The sequence below is a fragment of the Trachymyrmex septentrionalis genome, unplaced genomic scaffold (genome assembly GCF_001594115.1).
Source record: "Trachymyrmex septentrionalis isolate Tsep2-gDNA-1 unplaced genomic scaffold, Tsep1.0 scaffold132, whole genome shotgun sequence".
Classification (NCBI taxonomy): Eukaryota; Metazoa; Arthropoda; class Insecta; order Hymenoptera; family Formicidae; genus Trachymyrmex; species Trachymyrmex septentrionalis.
The window spans coordinates 399,014-412,200 of NW_017304461.1; the positions used below are offsets into that span (position 1 = coordinate 399,014).

The window sequence follows — 13,187 nt, forward strand, 5'->3', positions numbered from 1 at the left end:
CACGAAGATAGTTCGAAAAGTTTTTGGCCTGACACAGAAATGCCACAAACAATGTTCTAATTTTAAACATTTTAATCCTTCACAGAGATACTGTTACAATTTTAGACAGATGTGTTCATTAATTTTTTTATTTTGTTCATAAAACAACCAATTTTTGATTCCATCATAATCAGTACTGCCGCTCACATTTCTTCAATTGCAGTCACAAAATTCCATGAATTAGTTTTGCAAGCATCGTATTTCGCGTGATCAAATTTCGCGTGATATGATGAAATACGATATTTGCATAACCAATTCCACCAGAACGATCTAATGGCTATTTTGAATTGTTCAGGGTCATGACTTTGATAACATTTATTTAGGTCAAGATTATTGCAATTTTTATAAGTTTATATGTGTGTAGGATATGTCGCAGTTAAAGTGTTAACTCAGTAAATGTATACACTTACTGCAGTCTGCTTTAGTTGTATTATACATAAATACATGTACATTGACTAATAAATGTATACATTTACTAAATGTTAACACTTTTACTGTGACATATACATTATACATATAATAAAGTTGTAATCCATATATTAGTAAATACTAGTAAATACTATAGTTTTTTATTTTTAATTTAATCGATTATCTATTATCTGTTTCAGACTGTAATTTCGAATGTATTGAATAACGCAAAAGAAATATTGAAAATGTTAGTCACAATGACTGGTTATATGACAAATACTATCTCTATGTGTCAAGAGCTTGTTGCTTCCAATACTGCTGTGAGGTTGTCTACTTCAACTGGAAGTGAGGAATATGATACTGCTAAATTCTAAGAATTTCTTAGTTTAATTTCTTTATATATACGTTATTTGCATTTTGTAATATTTAGTTCTTCATATAAGAATATATTTCAGATAAAGAACCATCTGCTAGATTATCAACAAAATCGCCAGCAAAAGGAGTGGTAAAACCTATGGTGGGTGGGCATACTATTACTAAGCCTACGATAAATTTAAGTCGGATTAATATGCAAAATATTAATGTATCAAGACTGTCTGCTATACCAGAAGCAAGCACACCCACTAGAAGTTCGGAGAATAGATCTCCGACTTCATCAACCTTTATGCCTCTTAGATATGTACGTATACATTTATTTTATATGTCTCATATAATTCTCAGATGTTGATTAGAGACGTGATGACTTCTTGTGCATATATCTTCCGATATATGGGGTCTACAAATTTTTAACGTTGTGTTTGAACGGCCTCAGAAGAGGTTGTTATGGCAAAGACATTCTCGGTGGTTTACCATTGCCTTCCGAGAGTTGACGATCAAATAAAATCTGATATGTTCTGGGTGGATTTGAACCCGGATCTTTAGTACAGAGAGCAACCACGCAACTCTCTCCACGATCGCCACGATCACATATACACTCCAGGTCCTACATTACAAAGGTTTGAAAACATTTTTTTTAAATTGACATATTTTTGGGATTACTTATTAAAATATCCACGTAACAATATCTATATCTAATAACTGTTATTTGATCTGAAAAATTACTGTTAAAGGAAACAACTTTCTTTTAACAATATGGATATTATATTTCAGTAAGTAATTCTAATAATGTCAGTTTTTAAAAAGTATTTTCAAATATTTAGCCTGGATATATGAAACTTATTTCTAAAATTATATAAATTAAAAAGGTAAATGTTAAGAAGTAATGCTTCCCCCCAAAACCGCGGTTTTTTTCTTCAGTAATGAACAAAACTAGTTATAAAAAGATATATACAGTATACCATACTTTAAGAGAGGGCTTGGAGATTTTGTAGAAAAAAATTTACAAAACGAATAAGACAGTTTTATTTTTGAACGCATGGCATAGTATGTTTCTAGGTAGAGAGGGGAGATGAGATGACTTTGTTTCGCGTTGGAAAATGTATGCGTAAAGGCAGTACGTACTGCCTTCCTGCTTTCACGCGTATTTTATAACGCGGAATGAGGACTATCATTTATTCTTATCATTAACAAGACTTATTCATATAGTCGTATATTGAAAGCTATTGACGAATTGCGAGAATTACGTCGACTGTTTATAAAACATCTGTGATTTTCTGTGATTTTCCGATCTTGTTTACATTCTTCAATATATTATTATGGCATATAAATTCACTATTCGTAATATACCTCTATAAGGCCCGTTCCCACCAACACAAATTAACTTTAATCTCGGTTCAACTTACTCTTTTTCTAGTTTTAAAGATTAGAAAAAGACGAAGAGTAAGTTGAACCGAGATTGAAGTTAATCTATATTGGTGGAAATGGACATTATACCAATGTCATCCTCTACATATTATGGAACTTTAATTTACTATGACTCCTAAATCAATGCCGTCCCTCTTAATTTCTTGCGGGAAATCACTTAGACTCTCCTTTACAACATATCTAAAAGACATTCAAATCGATGAGGGATATAATCTAAAGTATTTTATTTACCAAATAAAAAATAAAACTGTCTTATTCGTTTTTGAGATAGAATTTTTTTCTACAAAAACCACAAGCCCCCTCTTAAAACGTTGTATATATGTTTTTTTATAATTAGTTTTGTTCACTATATCGAAAAAAAAAACCATGGTTTTTGAGGAGCACCTCTTCTAAACATTTACTATTAAAAAAATAATAAACTTTTTCTAAACCCTTGTTTCAGGAAAATGGTCATACATGCAGATTACCAGAAAGATTAACAATTTCACCCAGAGTTAATGGTAAGGAATTATGAATAGTAATTTAATTACTTAAAAAGATTCGATAGGAAAAACTATGGAGGACTTCTGTCAGAGACGAATTAAATGAAATTAGACAAAGTCGCAATATAATTGCGATATTCGTAATCAGGAAAATCGCCTGCAGACTTCTTTAAAGCGTTTTTTTTTTGGAAAAGGCTAAATAAAAATTCAGTTTGGTACTTTACTTGATTTGCACTATAGAGCAGATTTTATTTATTGTAATGTTAAGAACTAACTTACAAAAACTGGCTCAAAAAACCTGATCTTGGCGATGTAAGATCAAATAAAATCATTGATATATGATAAATATATCCTTTTAAATCCTATGACTTTTGTCTGAAGCATTTTTCTCGAAAATGCTTTATTTTTGAAATATTCGACTTTTGATCTATCTTGTATATATTTTTAATTGTATTTTGGTCATAATGTTTAATATTTGATTAATTATTTTAATATTGTTAATTGTTTTGTACTGAAGAGATAATAAAAAAAACAGATTAAAATTCACCTTGATATTTAAATAACATACATAATTCGCGATTAATTTGTGTCGGCTCGTAATTGGCACTATTCTTTGTTCACAATTAATTTCAATTAAGTTTAAATTTCTCTATATTTTGCTAATATTTAAATATACTCGCAGTGACAGATGAACAAAGGTTAAGAAGAAAAAGGAGAAGTCATTCAAAAAGATTATCAGTATCTTTTTCGCGATCGGGAAATAGATGGTCCAATGAAACTCCAACAACTGCAGGACATATTAACGTAAGTAATATTATAATAATTAAGCAATAAAATCTAAGGATATTTTTAAATTATTGTGGTACTCTCACATTGTTCATAGTATTATAAGAATTGCTTCATCTATGTGATGTAAAAAATAGTATGCCTAATATTATACTTTACAATATCTTTTAGAGATTACTACATTATTTAAACTTTTTTTATTTCTCTGTAGGTAATTGACACTCGAATTGACATTGAAAGTCAAGAGAGTCATGACACGTCTGACGATCATCTGACAGATAGAATAAACGCAATATCAGAATCACAGCTGCCTATTAATTCGAACGAGAAAAATGAAACGCACGTAGATACATCGAAGTCAGATCCTGATGTACAAATAAATAATAAAATCTCTAAAGATTTTAGTAGGAATTCGAGTGTAACGGAAAGTTCTAAACTGCAAAATAATAGTAGAACTTGGGAGGAAGAGGATCCATTGGAAGGTCCAAGTTGGCTGTTCAACAATACCATACCACCACGAGATAATGAACCGGAACTCGAGAATGATGACGTCTCTGACGTTAACAATAATACGTCACAAGTAATAGTGTATGATGATTCGAGTGTTACAGAAAGCAACGTAGGAGATATATCGAATTTAAATGAATCTATGAACGATATGCAAATTCCAGAGAGATATTCCCTTGCCGATCGTTCCGAGTGTGACTCTTATATGCATGAGCATGATACGAACGATAGTATTTGCGAGATACTTCCGACAGCAGCCATATCCAATGATAAAAAAAATTTAGATAACGTAGAAGATGGTAATGCAAATGATACAATGAAATTCACGAGCTTCGTAACGCTGAGACGAGGACATTCCGAAGCACCGGAAGAGACAGAAGACTTTACCTTAATGTTACGTCCACCAAGACAAAATATGCAATTTGATATTAATGAGCTGCGACTGCCTGTTTTGGAGGAATCCGTGATAAATAATTCCGCTGTCAATAATGAAATTGATACTAAAGTAACCGCCACGATACCAAGAGTTACGAGTATTCCGATCGCATCTGTATCGAATCAAAGTTTAGATAAATCTGATTATAATCATATCACGATAAAAGTGCCAATAATTCTAGTTGGCGATCATCAGAGAACGTCGACATCGCAGAAAACAAAGCATTCCAGTAATAAGAAATCGAGGACACCGAGTATGAAAGACAGAACGAGTCACGTTGAAAATTCTCCGACGATTAAAAACAAGGCGAAACTGAAAAATAAATCTATGAGTAATCGTGATCCTAGCACAGCAAAAGTCGTTTTAGAAAAGCTGAATGAATCTCATGTTAAACCAAACATGGCTCAGAATGTTAATAATGTTATGTATGTATAATTATAATTATAAATTGTTACAAACCATTGGATTGTATGCTTTTATACTCTAAATTTGTAGGAGAGATAGCATCATGTCTAATGAAGATGATCAACAAGATTCGGAAAGTAGCAGCTATCCTAGTCGCCCTAAACGAAGAAAGGCGCCGACAAATTTGAAAGAACCTAAGTTGAATAAGTAAGTAAAAATTCTCTGTTTGGATTGGATAGAATATGTCCAGAGATAGAATTTGAGCTATTTAAAATATTCGACTTTCATATATGACATAAAATTGTATTTCTTTGCAGGAAACTAAGACGAGATTAATAAGGAGACTGATATGCATTATCAAGATTAAATGAAGAAAATTATTACTCGCATTATCGATATCGATAATATATTACTGAAAATTATTTCTTTTTTGCTTGACAATTGAGTTGTGAGAATAATGTAAATGGATTATATATAAATTATCTGAATAGCTGTTAAATTTTAAAATCGATGGTGATGTTTGTTAGTTGAAATTGTGGGAATTATATGGTTGATTAGGCTGTCCTAATAATCTCGTGGAAACATTATATTGCCAATATATTACTTCTTCCGTTGATACGTCGCACTATGTTAATTTTGTATTATTATGAGTATGAATATACATGTACACAAAACATGCTCATAATCTTCCTTCTACAGTATTATTGGTACAATACCATATTTTTTTGTATACCGCCAGATTTATTTTAGTAAATATGACTGAGGTGTGTGTAGATGGCGAGTAAATTATTTTTTTCCAGCCTTTGTTACATCATTAATTTACAATTATAATAATTTTTTTTATAATAGACATGTTTATTATATAATATCTATTATTTTTTATTATCGACTATTTATAATTAGACATATGTAAAGTTTGTATATATGAAGGTACAACAGAGAGAATGTGTCCACGTAGGGGCTTGTGTGGTTCAGTGGTACAGTAATTGCCTAGTAAGGGAAACTGAAAGACCAGCTGAGCCTCGATTCGAATCCCTATAATGTTATGAGTGTCATGATATTGTCGGCTTACACACATGCATAACATTATTGACGTTTTGGATATCACTGGTCGATGACATCCGGCTTCGAGGCCTAGTCTCCGAGTTTCACCTACTAGGCAGCTACTGAGCCACACTTCAAAATGACTTGCTCGAATCTCGATTGTTCTCTCAGTCTCGTTTCTCGGTTTCGTTTTAATTTTAATTATCGAAGAATTTTCAGCGTGATTCGTTCAGTCTTTCATATTCGGTGTTTTTTATTTCTTACTATTATTGGAATGCTTTGCCTAGTGCGATGTTGACCTTTCCTTGTGATCTCTATTTTTGTTATTATATTACATGAAATATCAGAAAAATCACATTTTCAAACACATTTCGAATTTTTTCTTCTAACAAGTCGAGGCGTTTTTAGTTAAGAGTTTCTCATTCTCTACTCTTTTAAATTACAAATTTTTTTGTTATCTGATTTTCTTATCTCCCTGAAGAGAACGTTTTCCGGAGAATATTCTTGCAACGAAGAGGTCCCCAGCACGAAATTAAGCACGAGGTGAAACTGTTTCGCCGTGCTCTCCCGCGAAATGATTGATCGCCGTCGGAAACGGCCGGCAGCTTTCGTGCGCAAATAAAAAGGCTTGGCCTCCGTGTACTCGAGTAGTGTTATGTGTATATGTATAAATGGATTTAACCTTCTGCGCGCTTCCACGCTAGAACTGCGAGCGAGCACGGGCGCGCGGGGGCGGAAATTAATTATGTTTGTTTAATTTCGAGATGAAAAAAGCAGCTGGCGCTGCCTCGCCCATGCGGCGTTCGTGTGACTTTAATCCGAGCAAAACGAGAAGAACGAAGACAGAAAGACAGAGAAAGAGACAGTCGTTGCTGAAATTACTCTACATGAAGACTCTAAAAAGGTACTGTGATACTTGATTAAATTTTAAGCAGTAGTTTAACAAATGTGTTTCGATCACGTGGGGAACCGATAAAAAAGATAACTACAATATGCATGCTTAATCATCAGCATATGACAACAGTAAAATACACATGTAATACATTGATGGATCCAAAAATTTGTCAAGAAGGGATACGCCGTAAGTGAATTTTTTTTAAGCTCAAATATGAAAAGATAGAGTATTAGATTATTATTTTAAAAAAGTAAAATTTACTGAATTTTTGTTATCCTATAGATTTTTCTTAAACAAAATAACTTTTTTATTCAAAATATCTTTTCAATTAATAATTCTATTAAAAAAATAACAGTATGTACACATTAAATAATGGCTTAAACCAAACACCACACTGTTATATGTATATAAATTATATTATTATAATGTTATATACGACAACATATAAAGTTTACAATAGTTTTCATTTTCGAATAACTTCGCATATTTGCATCAAAATTGCTCGGTCGCTTAAGTTTTTAAATTTTAGGATTGTTACTTTTGACAATTCGAATCTTTAAATTTAAAAGTTTAATGCCTTTGTGAAACTTTGAAAAATATATTTATGCGAATAGAAAAAAGGCTAAACACGTAGCTGCCTCGCGACGCTGTTTCGATCAGCCGCTCATTAAAAAGAGGAAGTAACGCGATATATCGCGGAATATTAGCGACATGATCATTAGGTGAACGCCAGAAGGTACAATGTGAATCGATGTATCGGCATGCCATCGGTCACGTCGCAATGCCGCATGCTTGTCGTTCTCGCCGGATATTGACGCCTCACGCTCGCATTTCCTCGCGCAGACCGGAAAATCACTGGCGAGACCCGGGAGAAGCGTCCTATTAACTATGCCGCGGATGGAATTGTCCACTTTGAGATTATTCTCTTGCGTGTCTTTACTTTCGTGAGAGCATGCACGCACCTATTTTACGACATATGAATGCAAGTCGAGAATCGTATAATTGAAATTGATGTGAGATCGCACGCGAATGTCATTTAGAAAATCACCTGCTTTTTCTCGCTTTCCTTAACCATGACACTTGAATTAATGATACGTATTATACATATATTCCGGTAACAAAAGGAAATATCATTCAAACATAGAAAGACTGACTTTGCTGAAGTATGCAAAAATTTAACTACATACAGATCTAACAATAATTGTGTTGATTCGATTAATTTAATCACACTTCGATTGTAATTCAGAAATCCGTTATAAATATCTGACAGGAAATCTTTGCAGTAAAAATATTATAAAAGAAGGGGATAGTGCGAAAAATTGTATGAAATAAATGTTTTAATTAGTGTACCTTACTTTGGAGCATAGAATGCCGTTTAAATTTCATTACTTTATTACGTCTCTCTTGCTTTTCCTAAACAACCGATTCGAATAACATTTCAGCAAATAACGCGCGTCTTCAACAAGATTTTCTTGGAAAAGATTTCGAGGAAAACGATCAAAGGAGGTTTCTTGAGAAAATGTACGCGGACGGAATGTGTAGTAAAACGCAAATTTATTCGAAAATACACTCGATAAACAATCGGAGTATTTTTATTGAATTTATTTCTCAGATTAGCGTACGAGAAGTAAATGTACCTCTAAAAAGTTTTCACGAATTAGAATATTAAAATACTGATATATAAAAATAAATATTAAACTACCGGTACATAATAATAAATTAACAATTAAAAAAAACAAAGAATTAATCAAAAGAGATTAAAAGTATTATGACGCGCGCGCGCGTGTAAAGAAATTTCTACAAATTATAAAAGAATATTAATCGAACAGAGTTGAACTTTAGATAGACGTATTCAAAAAATTCACCATGTCGTTTCGAAAAATCTGCTAGACGTATTCTTGTTCAAATTTCTCGCTTTTCTTGATAAATAGCATTTAATGGTACATAAATGAGCGACAACGATATACAGAATTTGTGACATATGAATAACCTGAAGTGTTAATTTATCTTGAAGTTGATGCCTGAAGCTCTCACGGTCGAATGCATTAACCAAGGACGATAATGACGATCGTTTTGGTCGTCCTGAAAGTCACTCGGTGCATCACAAACACAATTGTATAAGATGCAGACGGTCGATTACTGACATTATGCAGAGTACAGTACAATTGAGATTAGGGCTTACTGATATGCTTTTATGCAAATAATATTGATGTGACAAGTGGAGTCAATAAGTAACTCTCGCTTCAAGTTGCTCATTTATAAAAAGGTGTATTTTTCGTTCGAAGGAAGTTTCATGTGATGCCAACAATTAATCATCAATCTCGAACTTCTACAATAAAGTCCATATCAGACTGTGTTAAATAATATTCAAAATTGTTATATCAGTGTTAAAGTCTTTATGTTATAAAATAATACAATTTACTAATAAGTGAGCAATTAACAAAAATAATGTATTTTAAAATGTAAATTCTAAGATAAATGAATAAAACGTGTTACTCTAACATATAAATGTTAATTATATATTTTATTAAGGAAATATTCCTCTACAACTTATTAAATTGTGTTATATTTTTTGTGTTTAGTTTTACATAATATTTATATTATTTCCTAATATATTTATCTTGTGCTATAAATTAATACACGAATTTAAATGGATTTTTTAGAGCACGTGAAGCGTGTTTTTAACACAAATTTTCCAATAGTGTACGCATCGAATATTGAGTATCGAAACTTGAACATTTTAGAATTCAAATAATCAGATAATTTTAATTTTTATTTATTTCGTTCGGATTCTAATTTCTAATTAGCCCAATATGAACTTAAAAAAATTAGAACCTCCACAAGAAATTTGGATAAGCGAAATTGTTTTAAAAAAATCCAACAATATTATGATATCGAAATTTCATTAATTACGCGAATACAATAGTTTTCTATATGGTGGATGGAGCAAAGATTTTGCCATCTCGAAAATATGCGAATTTTGATGCAAATGTTTCGCGATGCCTAATTTTTTTACACGAGGTTTTTAAAAATCGTTCAATTTCGGCAAACGTAGAAACTCGTTTGCCTGCCCAAAGCGATGAAAAAGGAGACCATAAATCTGCGGACAGACGCGTGGAAGCGAGACAACGAACATAAAGCATCGTTCCCACCTATATAAATGAATCTTTCGATCAATATAATGAAAGAAATTGATTAGTCTCTGAAATTGGTTTTATCGGTACCGCGTATGTTTTAAATGATCTCAAACGATCCTCTGCATTTCTCATATATGATGATAGCTCGTATCTCCAGCTATTTCGGAATGTCTGTCAGATAAACATGCACCTTAATCCTGTTACCGGCATTTCGATCCCTTCCCTATCTGCCAAACTCCCCACTACAAACACGAATATTCAACCAGGTACGCATGCGCCCGTCATTTCCCAGTAGCTCCGATCGGTCGACCAATCAGGCGCACCGGATGGCGACATCGCCGGCCAATCGGCGCCGCGTTCGATGACGACAGCGCTATTTTCAGCCGGCGTGACTCACGGGATATAAGCGAGTACGTTTAGTTGGATGTTCACAAGTTGTCGGGCCACCGTGGCGGACAGGGTGATCCGCGTTCGCGCAAAACACGTCGCCGCGATCCCGTCGTGCTACGTAACGTTATCGTTTTGTGGAGCAGAAAGACGGCACACGCGCACCACGTTGTGTCGTGAGTCATTGTTGTGTTGACAATCGAAGCAGGCGGGAGGCAGGAAAGAGAGCAGACAGGCGAGCAGGCAGGCAAGCAGGTTGCCGCTTCTCAGCACAGACCGGTTGTAGTGCACGCCAAAGACGTGCGTTAAACATCGCTGTCTTCTGCACCGATTTTAGTCGACTTTGATCGACTTCGTTTGTATCAAGTGTCACCCGTGCCGGGGTGATTGGTGGGCGATATATACGCCGAGTGACGTGACGGAGGTGCGGCGTGGAGTAAGGAAAGACGGCAGTCGTACCGCGAGTGAATTTTTGCGTACAGCCGCTCGCGGCTGTTATGTAATCGCTGCAGCGCGGAGCGAAGTGTTTGCGCGTTGACGTAGGCAAAGAAGGAGAGAGAAAGATAGAAAGAGAAAGAGAGAAAGAGAGAACGTGAAAGACGACGGAGAACGTCGCAGAACTTGTTGACGTGTTAAAACTTCAGGAAAGTCCGTCGTTCTATTTAACTCTTTCGGACCGGCTTAAGCGAGTCGTGTGCTACTACTCCGGGGGGAACGACCGCTTTCCCGTCCGGAGGCGAGAAATTAGAAGGAGTCGAGGGTAAAACCTCGGTATTCCCTAATCGAGGAGAAGTGAATTAGTCCGGCGGCATCGATGGTGCGCAGCTTAACGATGGAGCAGACGTTCTACGAGGACGCGAGCGTCTATGGCGCGATGAATGGTCGCGAGAACAGCGTGGTCCAGCTGAAGCGGAATCTCACGCTCGACCTGAACGGTTGCCAGAGGCAGGGCTCGCAGGCGAAGAGGCCACGCTTAGGCCCGCTGCCACCCGCCCTGAACAACGTCACTCCGATTCTAAGCTCGCCGGATCTCAACATGTTGAAGCTGGCTTCGCCCGAGCTGGAGAAACTGATCATGACGCAACCGGACGGTCTGGTAACCAGTCTACCCACACCGACCACCCAGATCCTCTTCCCCAAAGCGGTCACCGAGGCCCAGGAGTTGTACGCGCGCGGCTTCGTCGAGGCGCTCAACGAGCTTCATCACTCCGACAGCTCGCAGGAACCCGGCAGCATGCACGGCGCGACGTACACGACTCTGGAGCCGCCCGGTAGCGTACAGAGTACAGAGTCCACTATGAGCAATCCCGGCCTGGTGCACGTTAAGGATGAGCCGCAGACGGTGCCGAGCGTGTCGAGCACGCCACCGATGTCGCCGATCGACATGGAGAACCAGGAGAAGATCAAGCTGGAGAGGAAGCGGCAGAGGAACCGCGTGGCCGCCTCCAAGTGCCGACGGCGCAAGCTCGAGCGCATCTCCAGGCTCGAGGACAAGGTCAAGCTGCTCAAGGGCGAGAACACCGAGCTGAGCGGCATCGTGCACAAGCTCAAGGAGCACGTGTGCCGGCTTAAGGAGCAGGTCATGGACCACGTGCACGCTGGCTGTCAGATCATGACCGTCAACAACCAGTTTTGAACCTCCCCATCGCTCTCCCTCCCCAATCGAGGAGGGATGACGAACGAGCCAACCCTCGCCTCGCTCTCGGCCACCCCTCGAGGATTCGCTGTCACCGTGCTCATCATCTTCTTGCCCCATCGCGAAGGTAGTTTTTTTCGCGAATAGAACGAACAGTGAACTTTCTTGCAACTACGGCCGATGTGTTGGATCTCCTTTTCTACGATTGCGATCGAAAGGGAAATTCTCAGCTGGCACCATACGCTTATCGTTCGGAAACGTCTCTCTTCTTATCTCAACCACACGAATTCTTTGTTTCTTTTACGATACCAAGGAGAAAAAAGATAAAGTTCAATTATGTCTATATCGATATCGCCAAGGAGTTGAGGAGAGACAGAAGAGGCGGTATCTTCGACGAGCGCAGGATAATCCTATCGTCATCCTGAAGAAGGATCTTCGAGGGAGAAAGAAGAGAGGGAGAAAAGTGGGAGCGAGTCCATCGTTCGCTTCACGTTCGCTGTTTTCTCTCTTGGTTCTTTTGTGACATGATCGGGGAGGAGACGATCACACAACGACGGCAAGAACAGTAAGCAGCAGGCGGAGCAGGAGGAGGAGGTGGTGACGGTCGTGGTGGAGAAGGAGGAAGGAGTGCCTTCGTACACAACGTGAAACGTAAAGGATGCTTTTAGGAGAGTGGCGGGCGTGCGCGCGTGCGTGTTGCGCGCATGCGAAAGACTTTACACGCACGAGCACGCTCGGCGACAGGCGAATGCGTGTATCATATGCGAGAGAGAAAGAGAGAATATATGTAACAGGGAGAAAATGTATGCATGCAGAGAGAGAGAGAGAGAGATCGCGCGAGGTAGCACGAGGGGGAGTATCGCGGCGGCCATTTTGGAGAACGCGAGAGAACCGGCGGGAGATTCAAAGCTACCGAGAGCTGTCCAAAGTAAACACCAACTAACAGTAGCATAATTGTTATAATTTCACCCTCAGTAACGTAACTGTTATATACAACATGTGTTGTATATCACATCTATCAATGAAATCTAGAGATTATGTTTATTTTTTATTGAATGCACTTTCGCGAGAGAGACTCGAGCATTCCGCTAGTCTTGTAAACTTCTACCTTGGTGCATACAAAATGTCGCATTATAATGTTACATTATCTTCAATGTGAAATTGTAATATTGACGTTACTATTGGTGTTTACTGAATGAAGCTCTTTTCTTTCCTCCATCTT

General features: G+C 37.1%; 3 protein-coding genes across 6 annotated transcripts in view; 2 read left to right on the top strand and 1 right to left on the bottom strand.

The window, feature by feature from the left end:
* Positions 1–5,262, top strand: part of LOC108757112 (myb-like protein U) — a 6,589-nt gene extending 1,327 nt beyond the window's left edge. For all 3 annotated transcript variants that reach the window (XM_018501476.1, XM_018501477.1, XM_018501478.1), the window contains exons 4-10: positions 648–792; positions 903–1,126; positions 2,693–2,750; positions 3,415–3,536; positions 3,730–4,886; positions 4,957–5,073; positions 5,184–5,262. In XM_018501476.1, the coding sequence (XP_018356978.1) occupies positions 648–792; positions 903–1,126; positions 2,693–2,750; positions 3,415–3,536; positions 3,730–4,886; positions 4,957–5,073; positions 5,184–5,202 (1,842 nt within the window). In that variant the 3' untranslated portion in view covers positions 5,203–5,262. The remainder of the gene's footprint in view (positions 1–647; positions 793–902; positions 1,127–2,692; positions 2,751–3,414; positions 3,537–3,729; positions 4,887–4,956; positions 5,074–5,183) is intronic.
* A 2,124-nt stretch (positions 5,263–7,386) lies between these two features.
* Positions 7,387–8,771, bottom strand: LOC108757107. Of its 2 annotated transcripts, none has more exons than XM_018501470.1 (2): positions 8,671–8,771; positions 7,387–7,767 (listed from the first exon to the last, which is right to left on the bottom strand). In XM_018501470.1, exons 1-2 carry the CDS (start codon positions 8,671–8,673, stop codon positions 7,462–7,464), a joined length of 309 nt encoding a protein of 102 aa, XP_018356972.1. In that variant the 5' UTR covers positions 8,674–8,771; the 3' UTR covers positions 7,387–7,461. The 2 variants fall into 2 exon arrangements, with proteins under 2 accessions (XP_018356972.1, XP_018356971.1); XM_018501469.1 differs by lacking the exon at positions 8,671–8,771 and adding an exon at positions 7,854–7,958.
* Positions 8,772–10,374: 1,603 nt separating this feature from the next.
* Positions 10,375–13,177, top strand: LOC108757147 (transcription factor AP-1). The gene has a single exon (XM_018501556.1). The coding sequence runs from the start codon at positions 11,144–11,146 to the stop codon at positions 11,963–11,965; it is 822 nt and encodes a 273-aa protein (XP_018357058.1). The 5' UTR covers positions 10,375–11,143; the 3' UTR covers positions 11,966–13,177.
* The last annotated feature ends 10 nt before the right edge of the window (positions 13,178–13,187 follow it).